The sequence below is a fragment of the Hippocampus zosterae genome, chromosome 9 (assembly GCF_025434085.1).
Source record: "Hippocampus zosterae strain Florida chromosome 9, ASM2543408v3, whole genome shotgun sequence".
Lineage (NCBI taxonomy): Eukaryota > Metazoa > Chordata > Actinopteri > Syngnathiformes > Syngnathidae > Hippocampus > Hippocampus zosterae.
The window spans coordinates 21,622,291-21,642,894 of record NC_067459.1 but is presented as its reverse complement, the minus strand read 5'-3'; the positions used below and the strand labels follow the sequence as shown (position 1 = coordinate 21,642,894).

At 46.8% G+C, this 20,604-nt stretch overlaps 1 protein-coding gene and 1 long non-coding RNA gene across 11 annotated transcripts in view; both read left to right on the top strand.

Moving 5' to 3' along the window:
* The window catches only part of LOC127607655 (uncharacterized), a 97,127-nt gene that overhangs the window by 27,316 nt on the left and 49,207 nt on the right, over positions 1-20,604 (top strand). The window lies entirely within an intron of this gene.
* Positions 1-20,604, top strand: part of foxp1b (forkhead box P1b) — a 124,502-nt gene that overhangs the window by 55,634 nt on the left and 48,264 nt on the right. For all 10 annotated transcript variants that reach the window (XR_007964106.1, XM_052076077.1, XM_052076078.1 and 7 more), the window contains one exon: positions 20,115-20,213. Coding sequence is in view for 9 of the 10 variants with exons in the window: in XM_052076077.1 (XP_051932037.1) it covers positions 20,115-20,213 (99 nt within the window). In the remaining variant the exon portion in view is untranslated. The remainder of the gene's footprint in view (positions 1-20,114; positions 20,214-20,604) is intronic.

Below are 20,604 nucleotides of genomic sequence, written 5' to 3'. Positions count from 1 at the left end.
TTTGGGATTGCATCAGTTCAGGAGGAACCGGTCCTGTATGAGTGGAGTAATGACTGCTGAAGCTCATCACTTCATCACGTAACTTAATTATTCATTCATTCATTCATTCATTCATTCATTCATTCATTCATTCATTCATTCATTCATTCATTCATTCATCTTCCTAACCGCTTGATCCTCACTAGGGTCGCGGGGGGTGCTGGAGCCTATCCCAGTCGTCTTCGGGCAGTAGGCGGGGGACACCCTGAATCGGTTGGCAGCCAATCGCAGGGCACACGGAAACGAACAACCATTCGCACTCACACTCACACCTAGGGACAATTCAGAGTGTTCAATCAGCCTGCCATGCATGTTTTTGGAATGTGGGAGGAAACCGCAGTACCCGGAGAAAACCCACGCAGGCCCGGGGAGAACATGCAAACTCCACACAGGGAGGCCGGAGCTGGAATCGAACCCGGTACCTCTGCACTGTGAAGCCGACGTGCTAACCACTGGACTACCGGGCCGCACTTAATTATTATTTCTTTTTTAAATTTGTGGCAAAAGAAGGTTTGTCTGAAAGTGGATCTCACTCCTCAGTCTTGGTGTCGGGCCATTTGAGAACTGCTCCTTCTGTAAGCTCGGCATCTCGGCCCTTTTTTTCCATCGCAGGAGGAGTTTGTCGTCAGTGAGAAATTCGTAGCCATACTGAATTCATTACTGCAATAGTCCCGGAAAACCATGGACAACATTTCAAGAACTGCAGGCCACAGTTGAGTAAACAGCTGAAATCTGATTCCCGTTGCCTTTTTTTTTTTTTGCTTGATTCTTTACCAGGGCTTTTTTTTTTTTTGCTTAGATTCGGTGGGTTGCATGCGAGATGCTGTAGAAGCACCAAGGGCGGGGCGGGTGTAACAATTATGTGTTGGAATCACAATTAGGTGTTGACCTCACAAAACCATCCAACATTCGGTTTAAAGTATGGAGAAAAGAAACGGATCAATGGAAAATCTTTTTCTTACTCCCATGCAATTGTCATAGACTTCCTTAAGCGGGTAAGGCGGAACAAACCTGGCAGTTGACATATCATTTATTCCTATTAGGCAACGTAACAATGAAAGACAGTCCTCATTAATAAAGACGGGGGTGAAATAATTGTAATCTGTTTGATCATCTTGCTTCTGACAGGGGAATTCATCTTGCCGACTCGTCAGATCTGGGGGGGGGGGGAAGTGGACCATAAGCTTAACTCAAGCATGGCTGTTGGTGATATTAGATTCAAATGCAGCTTGATGAGAGTGAAAGTTGGGAGAGAAAAGATCTCGCGGTTATCTTTGAAGGAATCATGGAAGTCGAGGCACGCTGCGCACTGAGCATTATCGCAGAACGATCCTGAATTGGAGATCGCCGCAAAGAAAAAAAAATAAACATAGTCGGCGACTCAGTGCACACCGAGGTCATTGACCCGTACACACGTGGTCAACCACGGGGAGAGGGGGGGGGCATTTCAAGGTATCACGAGCATTGTTTTTTTTTTTTTTAGCCATGATTTTCAGGGAGGAAAAAATCCATATATATATACATCCATCCATCCATTTTCCGAAGCGCTTGATCCTCACTCGGGTCGCGGGGGGTGCTGGAGCCTATCCCAGCCGTCTTCGGGCAGTAGGCGGGGGACACACTGAATCAGTTGCCAGCCAATCGCAGGGCACACAGAGACGAACAACCAACCACGCTCACACTCACACGAGGGACAATTTAGAGCGCCCAATCAGCCTGCCACGCATGTTTTTGGAATGTGGGAGGAAACCGGAGCACCCGGAGAAAACCCACGCCAGGCCCGGGGAGAACATGCAAACTCCACACTGGGAGGCCAGAGCTGGAATCGAACCCGATACCTCTGCACTGTGAAGCCGACGTGCTGACCACTGAACTACCGGGCCGACTATATATATATATAAGTATGTATATATATATATATATATATATACACACACACACACAGACAAAATGGTCAAATACTTTTTACAACACTGTAAATTACAATCTAAATCAATACAAAGAGGGGACAGGGACACGAAATAAAGGTTAGAGTAGAAATTTAAGAGGCTCCTGACTCCAGAGACTCTCCACACTGAGCTTTTTCAGCCACGATACATATGAAAATGTCAATGTAGTTAATAAGTCTGATTGTTAAACGCAACGCGTCTCACTCTACACTCGACCGCTGACGAAAAGTAGTGGCAGAGTCCCGCACGCGGCGCAAACAGCTCGGCGGTGTTTGCCTGCAAGATGAACTTTCTTCGTCCTGCTGCATTTGGATGTGGTGCAATGCTTTCACAAGATTTACTCCCCCGAAATCTACATATGTTTGTTTTGCAGAAACTGCGGTTTAGTTACTGTATACGCTCATGAGGAAGTCAAGATAGCGTTGGGGACAATTGTGCAAAAAACGCTTGTTTTGTGATTTGACGCGTTTGCAACTGCCAACCGTGTGAATCCATCTGTCTTTCAAATCAGGAGACGTCGCGCGACGACGATGCGGTTGCAAAGTCTTCTGACCTGGCGCAGCTTTGTCCGACCCAAAAACAAAGCTCACGTTGTTAATTCCAGCGAGGATGCCTTTTCTTGATTATCCGATTTTGTGTCCTGTCAAATACTGCGGACAAACAAACGGAAAGCTCCTCCAGTCAGTTGCATCCCTTCTCTTCGCTACCGAATGGCCGCGGTGGTCGTAGTATTGCGTGCCAGTACGACACGCAGAACAGACTGCGGAAAGAGCTGAGCGGGCAGCGATTTCCGTTTTGCATAATGCAAGTCCTACACGAATACCCGCGGAGACGTGAGAAGGTGAAGATGCACTTTTCAGCCCCTCCGTCACCCACCGCTATCCTGTCGAGCTTCAGAGGACCTTGGTACAAAAAGCCAAAAGCTGACTTCAGTGGTCTTCCTGAGGGCCATTTAGTTCTTCTGAAATCATTTGTACCCAGTCTGTGCGTGAATCCGGAGGGATTCTCAGGTATCTCCACCTGTTCTCTTCATCTTGTCACAATATCGCGCGAGGCCCGGCGCAGCTTCTGCAATGCGGCTTATTGGAAAAAAATCAGTGAAAGAGGATAACATCGGTGTTATGACACTGCATATTGCCTTAAATTGCTTTATTGGTAAAATGATGGTGCTCGTCCAATTTGAATAATTTCATGGAATCCCTCACAGAACAGATTAATTATGTTATCACACAACTGGCAACATCTGTCTTTATACCCAAGCACATGACAGTTTTATTACAGGCTAAATTTCTTTGCCGGTTCTGGCAATTGATGTGGGATCTGATTATTAATCGCAGAAAAAAAAAACAGGGGGGGGGATGGGAATGATTTGAAACATATTATTACAGTGGAACCTCCAAATTTGAGCAGCCTAAAGGGCGTGTGAAAAGTTGCACAAAAACCTGGAGGTTGAGGCAGGATGTGTGATCTGCTTTTGTTTTTTTCTCAATTGTTTCCCCTTGAACCGCAGATGAGAGGAGCAGACAAAGCGAAGACTGCGTCTGGAGGTGTGAAACGTACCAGATGCCGCATAAAGAAAGCCGATTGCGTTTTCATTTGTGGAGGGCGGTACTTCGTCGCCGTGTCCGTGAGTGTGCCGCGCCGTCGCTACACGTGTGCCTAATGCAGCGATCGACTGTGCTGTCACAATTATTCCAAAATGGAAGCTATGGCTAGCTCACGGACACATGTTCCGAAATGAGCAGCTGACCACAAAATGACTTGCTTGCACACCCGATTGTCAAGCAGGCCCTCTAGAGACGCACATATTTGTATCCGAGCAATTAAAAAGGCCTTATTATGTCCCCTTTGCTCGCAAGCGTCTTCAAACACGCTTTCTTCATTCCAAAATGGCCACCCTATGCACGGTTCCTCTTTGGTGAGTCTGACATCCGTCGACAGCTCGAGGGAGAGCGTGAGACAGCAAGCAAGCGATGGCGGAAGACGAAACTCGCGAGGCTGTGAAGTCGGAGTAGGAGTACCAGTCGAGAGGCGTGCAGCGGTATTGTGGACCAACTGGAGACACTTTGTGGAGGATTGGCTCAAGTGCATTCCAGTCATCCAGCTGGGATGTGACAAGCAGGCCCTCTAGAGACGCACATATTTGTATCCGAGCAATTAAAAAGGCCTTATTATGTCCCCTTTGCTCGCAAGCTTTTTCAAACACGCTTTCTTCATTCCAAAATGGCCACCCTATGCACGATTCCTCTTTGGTGATTCTGCCATCTGTCGACAGCTCGAGGGAGAGCGTGAGGCAGCAAGCAAGCGATGGCGGAAGATGAAACTCGCGAGGCTGTGAAGTCGGAGTCGGAGTACCAGTCGAGAGGCGTGCAGCGGTATTGTGGACCAACTGGAGACACTTTGTGGAGGATTGGCTCAAGTGCATTCCAGTCATACAGCTGGGATGTGACAAGCAGGCCCTCTAGAGACGCACATATTTGTATCCGAGCAATTAAAAAGGCCTTATTATGTCCCCTTTGCTCGCAAGCTTTTTCAAACACGCTTTCTTCATTCCAAAATGGCCACCCTATGCACGATTCCTCTTTGGTGATTCTGCCATCTGTCGACAGCTCGAGGGAGAGCGTGAGGCAGCAAGCAAGCGATGGCGGAAGATGAAACTCGCGAGGCTGTGAAGTCGGAGTCGGAGTACCAGTCGAGAGGCGTGCAGCGGTATTGTGGACCAACTGGAGACACTTTGTGGAGGATTGGCTCAAGTGCATTCCAGTCATCCAGCTGGGATGTGACAAGCAGGCCCTCTAGAGACGCACATATTTGTATCCGAGCAATTAAAAAGGCCTTATTATGTCCCCTTTGCTCCAGTCGAGAGGCGTGCAGCGGTATTCTGGACCAACTGGAGACACTTGGTGGAGGATTGGCTGACTTTCAAGTCAAGTGCATTCCAGTCATCCAGCTGGGATTTGACAAAGGCATGAATGACAGTCGTATCAAAGTGCTCTTGAGAAAGAAGACGCTTTATTTTAGCCGGCATCACTGGCCAAAGCCAGCAATTGGTTAGCAAGCAGCTAAGAGTGTTCCCCGCCTACTGCTCCGATAGGCTCCGGCACGCCCGCGAACCTCGATCAGATAACGGATGGATAGATGGATGGATAGTTGTCCAAAAAAAAAAAATGTTTCAAGAACGCCTCTTCTTGTAACGTTTGCCCTTAGTTGAGAGTCAATGGCATTTTTAGGGAGGTCATTCTTTAAGGACCTGCACTTGAGAGACTTAAGAAAGCGCAGTTGCTCTTGAGAAAACAGAGGCGCGGGGCCCATTCATTTTTAATGAGAGCACGACTACTTTGAAAAACTTCATAGAATTAATATGTATCAGTGAAGTCTTTCCTATGCGTACAAAAACTTGAGGGTAATTAATATTCATAGGCTGCGCTTGTTAACACCACAATGCCAATGCAACGGAGATCCAATTAACGTCGAATGGACCCAAAGGAATCGCCCAGATACTGTAAGCCATTGAAATTGATAGCGGGGGCTGTCTTCTTTTAAAACACTTATTTGTTTCATTAAGGCCCCTCATCCTTGTCTGATGAAGCCACCGGTCGGGGGTGGGGGGGGGGGGGGAACTCCAAAGGGTTCAGCGCCTGCGCGGAAGTCGAGGCGGCGCCACCGTGGCAGGGTGTCGACGTATGCGCAAGAGGGAATCACCTTCGCCGCCAGACTAATGTGAAATTCCTGTCCCGGGTTGAGTTTTTATATTTTATTCATCATCTCTTGGCACAGTGTTGGTCATAGAAGTTTTTTTTTTTTTTTTGGCTTCTTGATGTCACACCACAAGTCTTGCGAGTGGTCGAGTAAGAGCTTGGACGTCCAAGGGGAGCGAAGTGAAGAGACGCGAACGCCACGTTGTCGATTGTTTGCACACAGCTTGCTGGTTTTTGCGCCTCGGCGCACACGGGGGGGGGGGGGGCCGCCAGCCAGCCAGCCTCGTGGGGATAAAATGGTTCGGAAAATGGACGGATGGCCCCCCCCGAGTAATTGTATCCCAGATTTGTACAAACCACATGTTGATATTCTAATAATTTAAACAAACTCGTCATCACCCTTTCTATGACACACACACACCAAAAAAACTGATAATAAATGATGATCAGTAAGTGATGCAGATCATCCTTCATTGACGCAAACGTGCCGGCGCGGGCGAAATGTGCACGTCTCAAGGTAAATGTGATAGTTTGTCGTTCGAGCGTCGCACGGGGTGGAAGTGATGAATGGCGTGCTCAGCGGGGTGGGGGGGGGGGGGGTCTTGTTTGAGAGGGCGATTGCGCAGGCCGCCGTTTGCTGCCGAATGGCCGCCTTGGGCGGGGAGCGTGGCATGATGAGAGATGCCTCATCATAAACAAACAGCCACGTTAGCGCCGCATCATCTGAATGACAGACGCCATAAATGCCGAAAGGCAGCTCGTATAACTTCTGAGCGCATTTTTTTTTTTTTTTTTTTTGTACATGAACAAAGTGTGTGTTTAAATGGACAAGAGGGTTATCGGCGGCAGGAGAAAAGGACAACGTGCGCACGTCCTTTACAGTCATGGCTGTTGTTATTTACATGCTTACCACTTTCGACATGATGTAATGGGAAGGCTGGGCGAAAGTACTTGCTGGTAAATGACACAGAAAATAAGACCTTGATGTCTTTCCTCCACTAGCCCCCCACCCCACCCCCATGCTCATTTTTTTCCCCCCCTGGAAGGAGCGGGGTATGGTCTGCATTTAAGTGAAGAAACATGAGCCTTGAACATAAGTAACTGTTTTTTACATTAGGTACTCCCTGGAGGTTTGAGGGAACATATCAGGGCATTGTGCGAAATGTGAATGTGAAATCTTGCAGAAAGAAATATTGATGGCCGTTTTCTCCTTGACTAGAGTCGGATGACGGGCCTCGCGAGCCATTGAGGGGACAGCTCTGCTTCTGGGCTAATATTAAAGAAGGAATTGCGTCGGGAAAACCTAGTGGTTGTTTGTTTTTTTTGGGTTGGGGGGGTCGTCTCGTTTCCAACATTAAGTTGCCGGTGTTGATCGCGCAGACTGGACCACAAGGCGTGGACCAGGTTTGTATTTTATTTTGTCGCCCGTTCTGAAAGCGTGCAGAGCTTCAGCTGTTGCGCCGTCACACTTTGTCCACGATCGGCCTCGTGAAAGTGATTGCGGGAAAGCCGAATGTCACAGTCGATCGGCTCTCGATTCCAAGTGAATTCGTCAGTTGCCAAAGGCAAGTTTCCACTCAACTGCAGTCAGGAACTTCTCTTCTCAAAAGGTGGAATCATCACGCTTAAATGAATGAATTGAGGCGATGCAAGAACTTCTGCAACAACGTCTGTCCGTTCTATTTGCAGTTAACCCTCGTAAAAAAAAAAAAAAAAAAAAACAGTGCCGCTATGTAAACATGATCGCATCTGCTTTGGTTGATCTGCTCAGCAGCTTCCCAACTCCATTTCTACTTACTGTCATGCTATATTCCGAAATGACATCATCAGTTCCCGTCATGAAACTCCAACTTTGATTTCAATCAACTTTTGGGTGCGGTATAATTTTTGGGCTCGTGGCCATGATGTCGGATAAAATAAAAAATAAAAACAAATTATTTATGATGTGAGTGAACAGGCAAAAATACAAAATGATGGCCTTTTGATGAAGCCCGTGAAAGAAAACGAGATGCTGATTAATTTTTCAATTTCTCTCTGCAGATCTCTAATGATTGTGCCCGTGGATAGCCAAGGGCTCCAATTAAACATTAACACGCAAAAGAAAAGTTTGAAGCGGAGAGAAGGTATTTTGGATTGAATAGCGCGCGATATCTGGGAGGGCCCGTACGTCACAAATTTCTTCTTCAAATGATTTCCACCGCTCTTCATGACTCGGCTGCTGGATGACATCCAAAATGGCCACCCGTCGTGCCTATTTCAATCTGCTTTGACGCCGTAACCTCCTTCGACTCGTCACAAATAAAAGTGGCGTTGGGGAGTGATTGAATTAGCGATTTGTGGCAAATGTATCTCTGTCGGCAAGTCGTTTGGCGCTCACTCTCTTAGCGCGCGTGCTCAACGAAAACAATAAATTGCGCTCTTATCTTCAGCGGAGGAATCAAGATGGGGGCTCGAGGCCGTGGATTAAATGGAATTGATTCGCTGAGGAAGTTGACACAGGAAATTGATACCCGGCCCAGCATTGCATTTGGAGAGGAAGAGAGGAAGCCTTTTCTTTTTTTACTCATCACAAAGCTTAGCCCCTCCAAAGCGTCCCAGACGTGTCCTCGCCTCGCAATAAGTGAGACCCGGTCCTGTCCAGTGTTAAATTGAATAAAGGACCGCCGGGATGCGGAGGTCACCAGACGAGAGACTTCGTGGTCGGAGAAACGCGATTAATTATCGCAGTTGCTGCCTGAGCTCTGGAGGCCTCTCTCTAGTCTCTTCCAACGTCCCCATACGGCACCACAAGAACACCGCAAGGTGTGGAAACCGGTGAGGTGCCGCCATTCGTCTTTGGGTGTTCACCAAAGGGTTGGTGAATTTACAGTTGCTTTGAACGCAGGACTCGGAACTGCTGGTGGTCTTTGCTCACACATACAGTAGATCTCCTGATAGCGTGTCTCTAGGCCAGCTTTGAAGCTTAAACGTGTCCCGGCATGTACGTGGAACACGTACGGCCGGAATGAAAAGTTCTTCCAGGCAGGTGCATCCTTTTTTTTTTCTCTGAATTCCAAACACTTTCCGGTTGACCTAACGGACAGTTAGGACGGCAGAAAAAATCGTTGGCACCGCCCTACCCACTCTTGAGGACTTGCAGACTGCAAGAATCAAGACAAGGGCACGGAAAATCCTCCTGGACCCTCCGCACCCTGCCCACCACCTTTTCCAGCCACTCCCCTCAGGCAGACGCTACAGATCCATGCGCACCAAATCCAGTAGACACTTAAACAGCTTCTCCCCTCTAGCCATTAACTCCTTAAACAGTCGCTGACGTAGTCACTCTTCTTGCACCACAAAATGGTACTACAAAACTACTGGGTACTCTAAAATGGTTCAATGATTTTGTTGTTTACGATGATACTAGTGCAGCGTGTTATATCGGAGACAAATTCCTTGTGTGTTCTACATACTTGGCCAATAAAGATGATTCTGATTCAATGTCTGACCAGGAGCCAGATGAGCAGTGGTGCTATTTTCTTGCTCAAAATCCAAAACGACTTGCACTGTGTCGGGTGAATGTTTACAAAGCATCCGTGTGAGGGGGCGATTGTGTGAAACAAGGACTGCTTTGAACACCCTTTACTTACCCTCCAAACGGGGAACCATCCACTTCATGCCTTTACACACACACACACAAACACACACACACTCACACACATGGCATCATCGTTGAAAAAAGTGGATGTGGGAAGTACTGTGCACAGCCACTCGCGTTTATTTTATTTGATCCTGCTTTTTTTTGTTTCCACCTCAAGCTAATTCATGCATTAATTGATTGAGCAAGTAATGCTGGAATTGACAGCATGTAGACTGATTTCTAATAGAATCCCGCATTTACCTTCAGGGGAGGTTCTTTTTTTTGGAGCGCATTAGCTTTGCTGCGTTGCGGTCTGTCAGAGATTTTCTCCGAGGAATCTGCGTTTAATTTGAATAATTACACAAAATGTGTTCTTTTGCTTTGCAGGGACATCAGAGCCCCAGATGAATAAAAAAAGTAAATTACTATAAGAGGGGGGAAAAAAAAACGCAGGTAATTATTCTGAACTAGTAAATGAATGACCCATTGACGCCCCGTTTTAATTGATTCTGTAGAGGAAAATCATTTTATTACCCATTTTGATTCTTTTTTGCCTACTGTGTCGGAAGTGTTCTCGCTATTTATTTCACCGTTGATTTGAACTTTTTCCGCTCAAAGATGTCAATGAGAAAGTCTGTTTGAAATGCCTCTGCCAAAATGAACTGCCATTGTTTACGCTCGCTTTGGTGTGCTGTTATTTAGACTGGAGGAACACCATACAAGCCTTTGGTCCATATAGTGTTTGCTTGTGCATTGGTGGTCATCTTTTTTTTAAAAAATTTTTTACCCAAACACAGTTACAGTTGCATAGGCAATCAGCCTTTAAAACTGTTGCGCATGCATTTTTTTTTAACCTGACAATATTTCTCCACGTGCATTTCCTTGGTGATGACATGGTGCCACTTAGCATGTAAATTCTTTGGTGATTCACCTCAAAGTGAACCCACCGAGAGCAATTCCGGGGACCAGCTTAAAGACAGAGGTGTGTTTTTTTTATGACCAGACCAGCCATGTCCTTTCCAAGGCCCTCAAGCGCCGTATCCCGCCACCCTCCCCTTTAATCACTGTATCAACTCCTCTCGTAAAATCCATGAGCTGTGTATTTGTGTGTCTGTCCACACACACACACACACACACACAAGCGCACTTCTGTATGGCCCTGTTGTAAGGCGCTCCTTTGCAGTTGGCCATTTTCAAACACAATCAGCAGAAATAACGCTTTTGTAAGCTCTCTCATATTAAATAGGTGATTGTTGGTAATAAATGCTTTTTTCTTTTTTTTTCTTCTTTTTTAATATACATACTTATTGCAGACGTAGTTTTCTTGCCGTGCTTAATGAGAGTAATTTGATTTGCTTGAGGGATTACGGTTCCGGAATTAATGCGGCAAACCCCATTCCAGGAGAGAGCGAGATCTCTGATTCTTCACAGGTCGTGTGTCGCTCGATGCGGCCCTCTCGCACGGCGGCTAATGGAGTTGAACGACAGTCTGTTATCCACCCGCCTAGCAGCCAAGCATCTCGATAGCCCACGTACCCTTGGTTCCTGCAATGTTTTGTTGGTGGGACACCTTCGGCCCCCACTGCCTTCCGTTTTGGGCTGCCTTGTCGCTATGAGTCTCTACCGGAAAATGAAAGGGGGACCGAGCGAGGATGAAGGCTGCTACGTTAGCTTCTCATGCTAGCCACTTAGCTAGCCTGGAACTGGTTCGCAGTCAGAAGCTCATTATTTGGGCTCAAGAGGTCCTGTTCTGGTGATGTTTTGTTGAGTACAGCACGAGTGTTTTGGCGGGTCCCCAAATGAAAATGTCGTCATGAGAATTCACCCAATTCCACTCATTTTCTAAACCTGGCAGAAAATGGCCGACTGTAATGAATTCAAGCGTGTAAAGATCATCACGATTTAGACTGAGTGATTCTGACTGTTTTCCTCAAAAATACAAAAAAAAAAAAAATCCATTTAAATTATAAGTGGCACATCAACGCCCTCGTCTGTGAGGTTAATAATAAAGAAAACCAAAATGAGTTAGAAGATAAAAGGTTTGGGCCACCACCTCAAGTTCCATCATCTGCTTGTGAGACTGTAAGACATTACACTTGAGAATCTGTAGAAGATTGCTTCTCTATGTGGCTGAAGCAATCAGAACCCCCCCACCCCACCCCACTTTTTTTTTTTTGTTGCTTTATTTTATTCCTTTCGGCGCAAGATCACATTTCCCATCTTGGAATGGCTTCAGCAGAGACGCTCCTATTCCCAGGGATCCGTTTCTGACTGCTGCAACTCAATACCTTAGCCAATTGGACGTGGCGGTGATTCATACGCGGGCCTCTGCGTCTTCTCCGTAGACGGGGGTGGGAATTCTTCCTGGCGGCTCACCATGCGTAAGAAGTTAAGACACTCGGCATCAGATGGACGATGGATTTTCAAACAGGTCTTTTGGATGCACTATGCCGAAAACGTTGCTTATCCCTTAAGTGGCAGCTGCGGGCCCAGATTATTCGCTGCCTACTTGATACGTTTAAAAGCAAAAGTACAAAGGCTTTGTGATTTACCGCTTTCATAGGAGGTCACTGTGATTTCGTGGAGCCAAATTTTTGTCAATACGTGAAATGCACTTGCGTTCTTTCCATCTGGGTGTCCGTTGCTACTGATCTGAAATCTTTGTCGTGGCAACACGGGGGCACGATCGAGCAAGCGGGAGGGACGTATTGTGATTGAGGCCTCGCCTCTCAAGGCACACCGTCCTTTTTGGTTGGACATTCTGGTGGTTGCTTTTTGGTTCTTCTGCACATTTCTGGCTGCACGTTGATGAGATTCATTCATATTCACCGCCAGTGAATTGGAGGATTTCCGGATTTTCCCAGTCATATGCCCAAAGTTTCAAACGCATCGTAGTGTTGAGTCTGCTACGGCAACCTTAGTCTCCCATCGTTTTAAACAATATCATTCACGCCATGCATGATAAAAATCCACGCATCGTAGTCAGGGGGTCTCACGCTGGGTTTTCGGAAGTGCCCGTTTTCCCAAGCATAACGCTCCCCCCCCTAAAATGTGATGCAAGACTTCCAACAAAGACGCAATCCGGGGGAGTGGATGTTTTCTGACAGTCCGGCGCGGTTGGCATCCATTTTCTTTCTCGCTTAAACTATTTGATTTGTATTTTTGTGTCAGCTTAGACGATCCTTGGGGATCCCGTGCTAAGAACAAAAGACGGGGTCGGAGAAAAACGCTCATCATTGATAATGCTGTCAGCCGAAGCTACGTTTGAGAGCTTTCGGGGGTTTGATGCCTTGCTCAAGGCACCTGGACGATGCAACACTGACATTTTTTTTGTTCTATGATGCGATCTTGGACTTTTGTCCATTTTGGGGACTGAGCTACTGCCCATTAGTAGGATCCTTTCCTGTGGTCTACCTGAAATAAGAGCGAGTCAAGTCACTTTAAGCATGTTCAAAATTCACAAACACAATAATCCGGAGGTACAAAAATGTTGCCAAATGCAGCCTTGGTGTGTGTGTGTGTGAGGTTGGGGGGGTTGTTTTTTTTTTGTTTCTAATTACACAATGGGCGCCCGGTAGTCCAGTGGTTAGCACGTCGGCTTCACAGTACTGTGCACTCCGTTTAATAGAACACCATTGGGCCGAAGCGCTTCTGTTCTACTAAGCGGAGTTTCTATTAACCGGAGATGGTCATCAGACACGTCGACGACCAAGTTATGCACGCAGAAAAACCCCTGCTGACGAGTTAGAAGAGATATTTCGACTGTGGACGCCCATATCTTTAATCAAACAACACTGCTTCAGTCAAACATCTCAAATCACGAGAAAAATTTCGTTACTTTTGTCTGGAAACAGGATTCCGTAATTTTGCGGTTGACTTCCCTCTCAATGCGCTGGATAAGAGGGAAGTCCTGGAAACCGCGGGCGTACAATCCTTCTGAGAATCCGGCAATGCATCGCACATTGCGCAACATTGTATGACGTAATCGTAGGCGCAACAGCATAGCAGTGGTATCGCGTTTTCTCGCGATAGTGGTATCGCGATAGCTACACTTCGAAAACCACTAGTTTACAATTTTCATTGCTTACGGCCTGTTCTATTAAGCGGAGATCTGTTCTACTAACCGGAGTATCTTTATAGGAAATTGCATTAGGCAAATCCGTTCCAGAGCCTTTTGCTCTATTAAGCGGATTACTCTATTAACCAGAGTTCTATTAAGCGGAGTGCACTGTACTGGGTTCGATTCCAGCTCCGGCCTCCCTGTGTGGAGTTTGCATGTTCTCCCCGGGCCTGCGTGGGTTTTCTCCGGGTGCTCCGGTTTCCTCCCACATTCCAAAAACATGCGTGGCAGGCTGATTGAACACTCTAAATTGTCCCTAGGTGTGAGTGTGAGTACGAATGGTTGTTCGTTTCTGTGTGCCCTGCGATTGGCTTGCAACCGATTCAGGGTGTACCCCGCCTACTGCCCGAAGACAGCTGGGATAGGCTCCAGCACCCCCCGCGACCCTAGTGAGGATCAAGCGGCTCGGAAGATGAATGAATGAATGAATGAATAATTACACAATGTAACATTTCATGTCCGTGTGGTGGTGTGAAAAAGCCACCGGCCCTCCTCAGAAATGTCGTCGCTGCACCGACCGGCTTCCAATCAGTGCGCCGAATTCTTGACACTTGGATGCCATAACAAATGCATTCGTCTTTCCGGTCATCTGCCTGCTGTCGCCATGGACCAAAAGCGCACATCTGTCTGATTTGTCTGTGCGACCCCCCCCCCCCCCCCACCCACTTTACTGTCGCGCCAAATCCGTCGCTTCCATTTCAATGCAGTACTTGGCTCAAGGTGGGCAGACATAAGAGACACGCCAGCGAGCACTGATAGACTTTCCGCTGGAGTGGACGAAATCGGCATCAAGAGCCTATAAGCTCGACCGGAGTTGATGACGCCAATAAGAAAATGCGCTATCTTCATGCCGCGTATTTTCATGAGCCGGCCCGCTTGCCTAATATGTCTGCTCTTATGAGTCATTTACTTCTTTAATTACCTTTAGCGGCAGATGCACAATGGTGTAGTAATGTGAATGATTTTTACTGCCACTTTATCATCCCCCCGGCCTCTCAAGTCGAAAGGCGTAATTGAGGCGGAAGAGCGAGTCACAAAGAGAAACAATATATCGTCGATAGTGGCTGGTGTTGCTCGGGAACGTGTTTATGGGTTTACGCCGCACCGGCGTCGTAATAAACGCGGCCCCCGTTCGGTAGCGGCAAGGGAAGCGAGCCCCCGGTTATTGGCTTGGCATATGCGGACGGCACCGTCCGTGCACTCGCTCGGTCACGGTTTGGCGTGTTTGGTTTCATCGGCAAGAAAAAAAGTTACTGATGAAGCGGCGGAAAAAGCTTATTTACTGTTGCCCTATTTGCTGCCTGTGCAACTCCCGCCAATCCATGTCATTTGCATATGCTGGCTTTTGGGGTGCCTCTGTGTGTTTTGTCTGCAGCTTGTGTACTTTCCTCAGTGCGATTTTCGCAACGCGGGCCCGCTCTGAATGGAGGCCTTCTTTCGCCATCTGTTGTTAAGCTGCTGGCTAAGCAAGGCTGGGGAATCCAAACAAACGCAGAATACACAGCAAAACGGAAGCTGTCAGGCCCGCGTCACTACGCTGTGACCTCGCTGAGTGAGCGCAGGGGGGGCAGGAGCAAGGGTGACCTCGCAAGTGTGCTGGCTCCACCCACCTGAACCGCCTTGTTTGGGCACTACAGCCCCCCCCCCACCCCCGCCCCCTTCTCTTGTATCTCTTTCACCTTTTTTTTTTTTGGCATCCTCCATCCCTTACTTTAAATTATTCCCTCTTCATACTTTGCTTTGATCTATTTTCTTTTCTAATGAATGCAATAGTATTCCCCCAAAATATTGTCAGCTCACTCGAGGAAGGGAAAAGCCCAAAGTGGATGCAAACAGTCGGCCGGCTCCTGTTCAGATCACAGTTTTGTGATGTTAAAAAAAAAAAAAAAAAAAAAGGAGACCAAGAAAAATAACGGAGAAACTTTTTTTTCCACCATTGATGCGACCTATAACGTGTACATCTCAATTCCAAATAAATGTCGGCGTCTTTGCGAGATAAATACCACCCTCATGACTGAAGATGTGGCTGTGTTTAGCATTTGCGTCCCAGCTTCGGTTAAATGAGATGCAGCGCACACCGAGCACCTTTACCCTTGTGTGCTCCAAATTAAAAAGGCCTCAAGTTACGCATTTTACAATTTTTGTAATGATGTATTTTGTGCTATACAAACATTCTTTTTTTTTTTTTTTCAAACACTCAAAATGTTCAGAGGCATCTGTGCTATCCATACATATATAGTTTTTATTAGTTCTTTGGGATTTTTTATTCTTTATTTTTTGCAAAAGGAAAAAAAAATTGTGTCTGGAGGTCCCAACCAAGCCCTACAAACAATCCCGACCGGACGTGTTCATGTAGAATGCATTGGTTTGAAGCCTTCTGCAAAAAGACTCATTTGCGATCCTCTGGCGCCACCTAAAAGTTGCACAGTTGGAATGACCTCAACCCAACAATGTGGCATGCATACGTCTGTCCAAGCGAAAACAAAGCGATTGACGTAAAAATCGCGTGAAATGCATGTTTACACATTAGGGTTACGATGCATTCAAAAATATGAATTATAATGGGTTTCTATGGTGCAAAATATGTAAATTGTGAAGATTAAGGTATCAAAACGTTTTATTATTATTGCTGCAATGCCTGAGAATTATCAGCCGGTGACGTCATGAAATTTAGGCCATTTTAGAACCCCTCCATAAGTTTCAGCTCTCTCGTGTTTTTCTTGAATGCCTTTGCCTTTGATTCAAAGACATCATTTTACATTTATAGCAAGCCGTGCACTACGAGGGTTAAAAGTCCCGCTGACTACCACGAATAAAGTTCGAGTGCTCTAGCAGAAGTGAAGAATGACAGCCGAGCCGTCAAATCAGATGGAAAGTCAAACACATAACCTTGACATTTAGGCCCACGCTGCCGAAAGCCCCGCAGAGGCCACAGACGCAAAGCCGGAGGACCTGCGATCTTGTGAGACGGACTACATTAAGGACTAACCTATTATCCGTGTTGTTGCTGGCTGTCTCTGAGCTGCCTAATAATGTCTTCTGATACGTGTCTGTTCAGCAAATAGGCTGAAGCGCACATTTGGCGCTTGTCTGGGAAACACGCGCGCATCTCATTCCGTCTCCGGCTTTCGCCGCGGCCGCGGGGATTCCAGTTACACCTGCTTGCACATCGTCTGGCAATTAGCAGCAATCTGCTTCAAATCATTACACGTTCAAGGTCTCCGCCACCTGTAGCGACGGGAGACAGACATTCGGAGAACCTCGAGAGATCTCTTCAAAAAGAAAAAAAGAGATGGCGCTGTCCTGTGTTTGACACCCTGAAAAGACCTCCACTCATTCGCTTTTTCTGCTCGTGTGACGTTCCAGTATATCGCCGTTGAAGTCATTGCGAGAATGTCCACGTGACTCGTGCCCGTCGGCGGTTTGTCGAGGTTTTGATGGTTGGGCCCGCTTTTTGTTATGGGGGGGGGTTAATGTGTCGAATCCAGCTGAGAACTAACATGACTGTGTGGCAATGCTCTGAGCTGGGATTTGTAAGACACCAGAGCTGGCTTTAGCAGCAGGAAACCCCAAAGCCTGTAAATAATCCACATGGGCAAGACGGCATATAAAGACATCCAGTACTTAGCGGTTCTCTTATCACAGCTTGATGGCCCTCGGGACAAAGGAGATTTTGCTCCCTTTTAATATGATGCGGATATTTTAGCACGTACTGTATGAAATTGATCGTATAAAAGATGACGCCAGTGAACAAATGCTAAGTCGGCGTTGTTGATAAAGGCTTGTCATGTGCTGCGGGTTGTTTTGTAATCAAAGCCCCTGCAGGAAGATTTCACTCCCTCAGTTGTGCGGGAATTTGTAGTTTTGGAAGCGTTTCTGATGGTCACTATTGGCGTTTGACTCAGCATGACTTAGATTTGTTCTTGATATTACTGCTTGGCACTTTCTACCGCCTTTATTACCGATTCGTCTTACTGTTTATTCATTCATTCATTCATTCATCTTCCGAGCCGCTTGATCCCCACTAGGGTCGCGGGGGGTGCTGGAGCCTATCCCAGCTGTCTTCGGGCAGTAGGCGGGGGACACCCTGAATCGGTTGCCAGCCAATCGCAGGGCACACAGAAACGAACAACCATTCGCACTCACACCCACACCTAGGGACAATTTAGAGTGTTCAATCAGCCTGCCACGCATGTTTTTGGAATGTGGGAGGAAACCGGAGCACCCGGAGAAAACCCACGCCAGCCCAGGGAGAACATGCAAACTCCACACAGGGAGGCCGGAGCTGGAATCGAACCCGGTACCTCTGCACTGTGAAGCCGACGGGCTAACCACTGGACTACCGGGCCGCCCGTTACTGTTTATTGTGTATGTTAAATCGCTCCATGTACAGCACTTTGTATGCAGCGATGGCTGTTTGAAAGTGCTCGAGAAATACTCTTGACTTGACTTGACTTCACTTTTCAGGGGAAACGGCGTCACTGACTCACCCGTTTTCTCTTGTCGCCTAAATATGTGGCTTCAATCAACGTTCGGACGGGAAAGACGGCTCAAAATCTTCGGCGGGACAGATGCCTCGCTCGCGCCTGTCAGCGCTTCACTTTATCACACTTGGCCGAAGCAGTTATCAGAATGGCGTTGCGTCTCAAGTGACCGGTATCTCCGAACGGGAGATCAAAAGAAGAGATTGCGCAGCGTACGGCGGGGGAAGCTCGGAAATAGTGCGATGGGTGCTCTGTAAACATGGAGAGGCAGTTCATGCATACATGCGGGATAACCTTGGGCCTCCCGAAGGTACGGCGTGCCTTTAAAAAAAAAAAAAATTGACAGCAACGTTGCAAAAGGTGAAAGCCCAAGTCCCAGTCAAGAAGAAACATTTGCCGCTTGATTAAATTATAACCCAGAAGAATTAGTCTGGTGCCGTCAGGCAGCAATTTGATTTTAATTGGCCCAAGTCAAGATGATCATGACTCTGTTTTCAATTGTGTGATCACGTAATTATTTTCCTTGCTATAATTAGAAGAACAATTTCATATAAGCGTTGACATGAATAGAACGAGACTGATAATCTTTCTCATTCGCTGCAAAATTGCATTTGCTAAATTGATATGTTCCTGAGGCAGGCTAGGGCGCCACCTTTTTTTTTTTTTTTTTCTCAGAGCTGCCCAATGTTACGGATCGTCCGCCATTGGTGATGACAATCAATTCACACCAACCTCCCGTTATGTCTAAATGAGTCGTGGATAAAATGCGTTGGAAACCCGCAAAAATAGTTGTCGGCTAAGTGGGACATCTGTTTGACAATCCTGGGAATCTGATTTCTGAATATACTGCAATAGCGAGCCCCCAATTATGTTCCTGGCACCATTTTAGAAATCGTGGAAATTCCGACAAATTATTCTGGAGGTGGATGTCCTGAGGAGGGCATTTCTGGGTTTTAAATCTTCCCTCACTGTGATCCCGGCGAATATCCTTCCTTCTGTAATTGTAGTCATGGGCAGCAGAATAGATTGCAGTCTCTGAGATGGTCTTATTTTATTATATTTACAAAGATTGCAGTTCAGGAAGACTTCCCAGAAATGTATTTCATGATCCGTTACTGTCTGAACTTTCCATCATATTCTATTGACTCAACTCTTTGTTCCAACACCCACCCACACACACACACACACACACACACACACACACACACACGTGTCTCACTGCATTTGTCATCTCTCACAGTGGAAAAGAAAACATGTTGACATCTATGAAAGAAAGCACAAATTTGCCGACCGAAGGTTCCCAATTACTTGAGATTCAATTCACGGTGTTCGCAGAGCGTCTTTTAAAGCGGTGTCCGTTTCTGCATCCTGCAACAGAGCACTTTTTTTTTTTTTTAAAAGCTGAAGTCACACGGCGCCGCCGTCTGACGCATTGCATGCCGGATCACCACATTTCTCCCAATATTGCTCCAATAAGTGAAGGGCGGGGGGTGGTCGTGGGGGGGGGGGGGGGGGCGACCGACAGATTTTCCATCTACGAGTTGAGGGATGTGCCCCTGACTGTTTGTTTCATTGTGGGAACAATCATCTGAGAATCGTGGAAAGAATGAAGCTGGTTATTTACCCAGATGGTTTACTGGTGGAGGTGTGAGACTGGCCAGCTCGCTGTGGGAACACAATGCTTGCTTTTCTTGGTATCGCTGACCGTTTTTGAGACCACATACCCCCCCCCCCCCAGATCTCCTCAGCTATGTTTGCTCTGGATGGCATGTTTGATTATTTATCGTAAGGGAAAAAGGAGTAGCTGGAGCAATAAACATGTGACTTCAACGTATTTTGTTTTCCGCCAGAAAGGCCGTGTCCTCGAACAGATATTTGAAGCCGTCGCCATGAAGCTATTTATTTGCTTTCTTGATTGGAGTTTGGCAGCGCTAAGGGAGAGCCACAAGCACTGATAAGTATCAGACAATATAAAACGTTGTCAATGGATACACTGTGGTTTGTGTTTTGTCGTCTGACCTCCGGTGGATGATATCAAGGGAGAGAGTAATCGCTTGATTGTCTGCGGTGTTTGTTTGTTTGTCAGAAGAGAATATTGTTTTGAACCCTCTAAAATAGGCAGAGGTGTGCTCTCAAGGGACCTCTTGTGATTGGACACTTTTCCCGTCGGACCTCATGAAAAAAAAATCTACTTTTCTCTTTCAGACTCTCCAGGTCGCTCGGCAGTTACTTCTGCAGCAGCGGTTTCAGCAAAACACCGGCCGCAAATCCCCCAAAGCAAACGACAAGGACCAAAGCCTGCAGGTACAGTAAACTATTTTGTTTGTGCCGCGAGCACTCTAATGCATATGATTGTCAGCCTCTTAAATTCCTCCAATTAAAACCAAAAAGCAGGCTCAATTGATGAGTTGGTTTCAAAATAAGCTCGACCGCAACGTAATACTGAGCGCACATTTATTGTGCAGACCTCAACGCAACACGTTGAGCCGCTTGCTAGCCATCCGAAGCTCTTTGCTAGGTCGCCGGCGCGACCGCTGAGCTTGCCATGGACCTCTTACTTCACTCACTTCTGCTAGTCAGTGTGTTTTGATCAACCGTAAAAGTAAAATTGATTTCGAGCCTTGCGCGACTATTACTACGGCTACTTGCGCTACTATTCCGACTACTGCTGCTGGACAGCTACGAATGAGTGAAT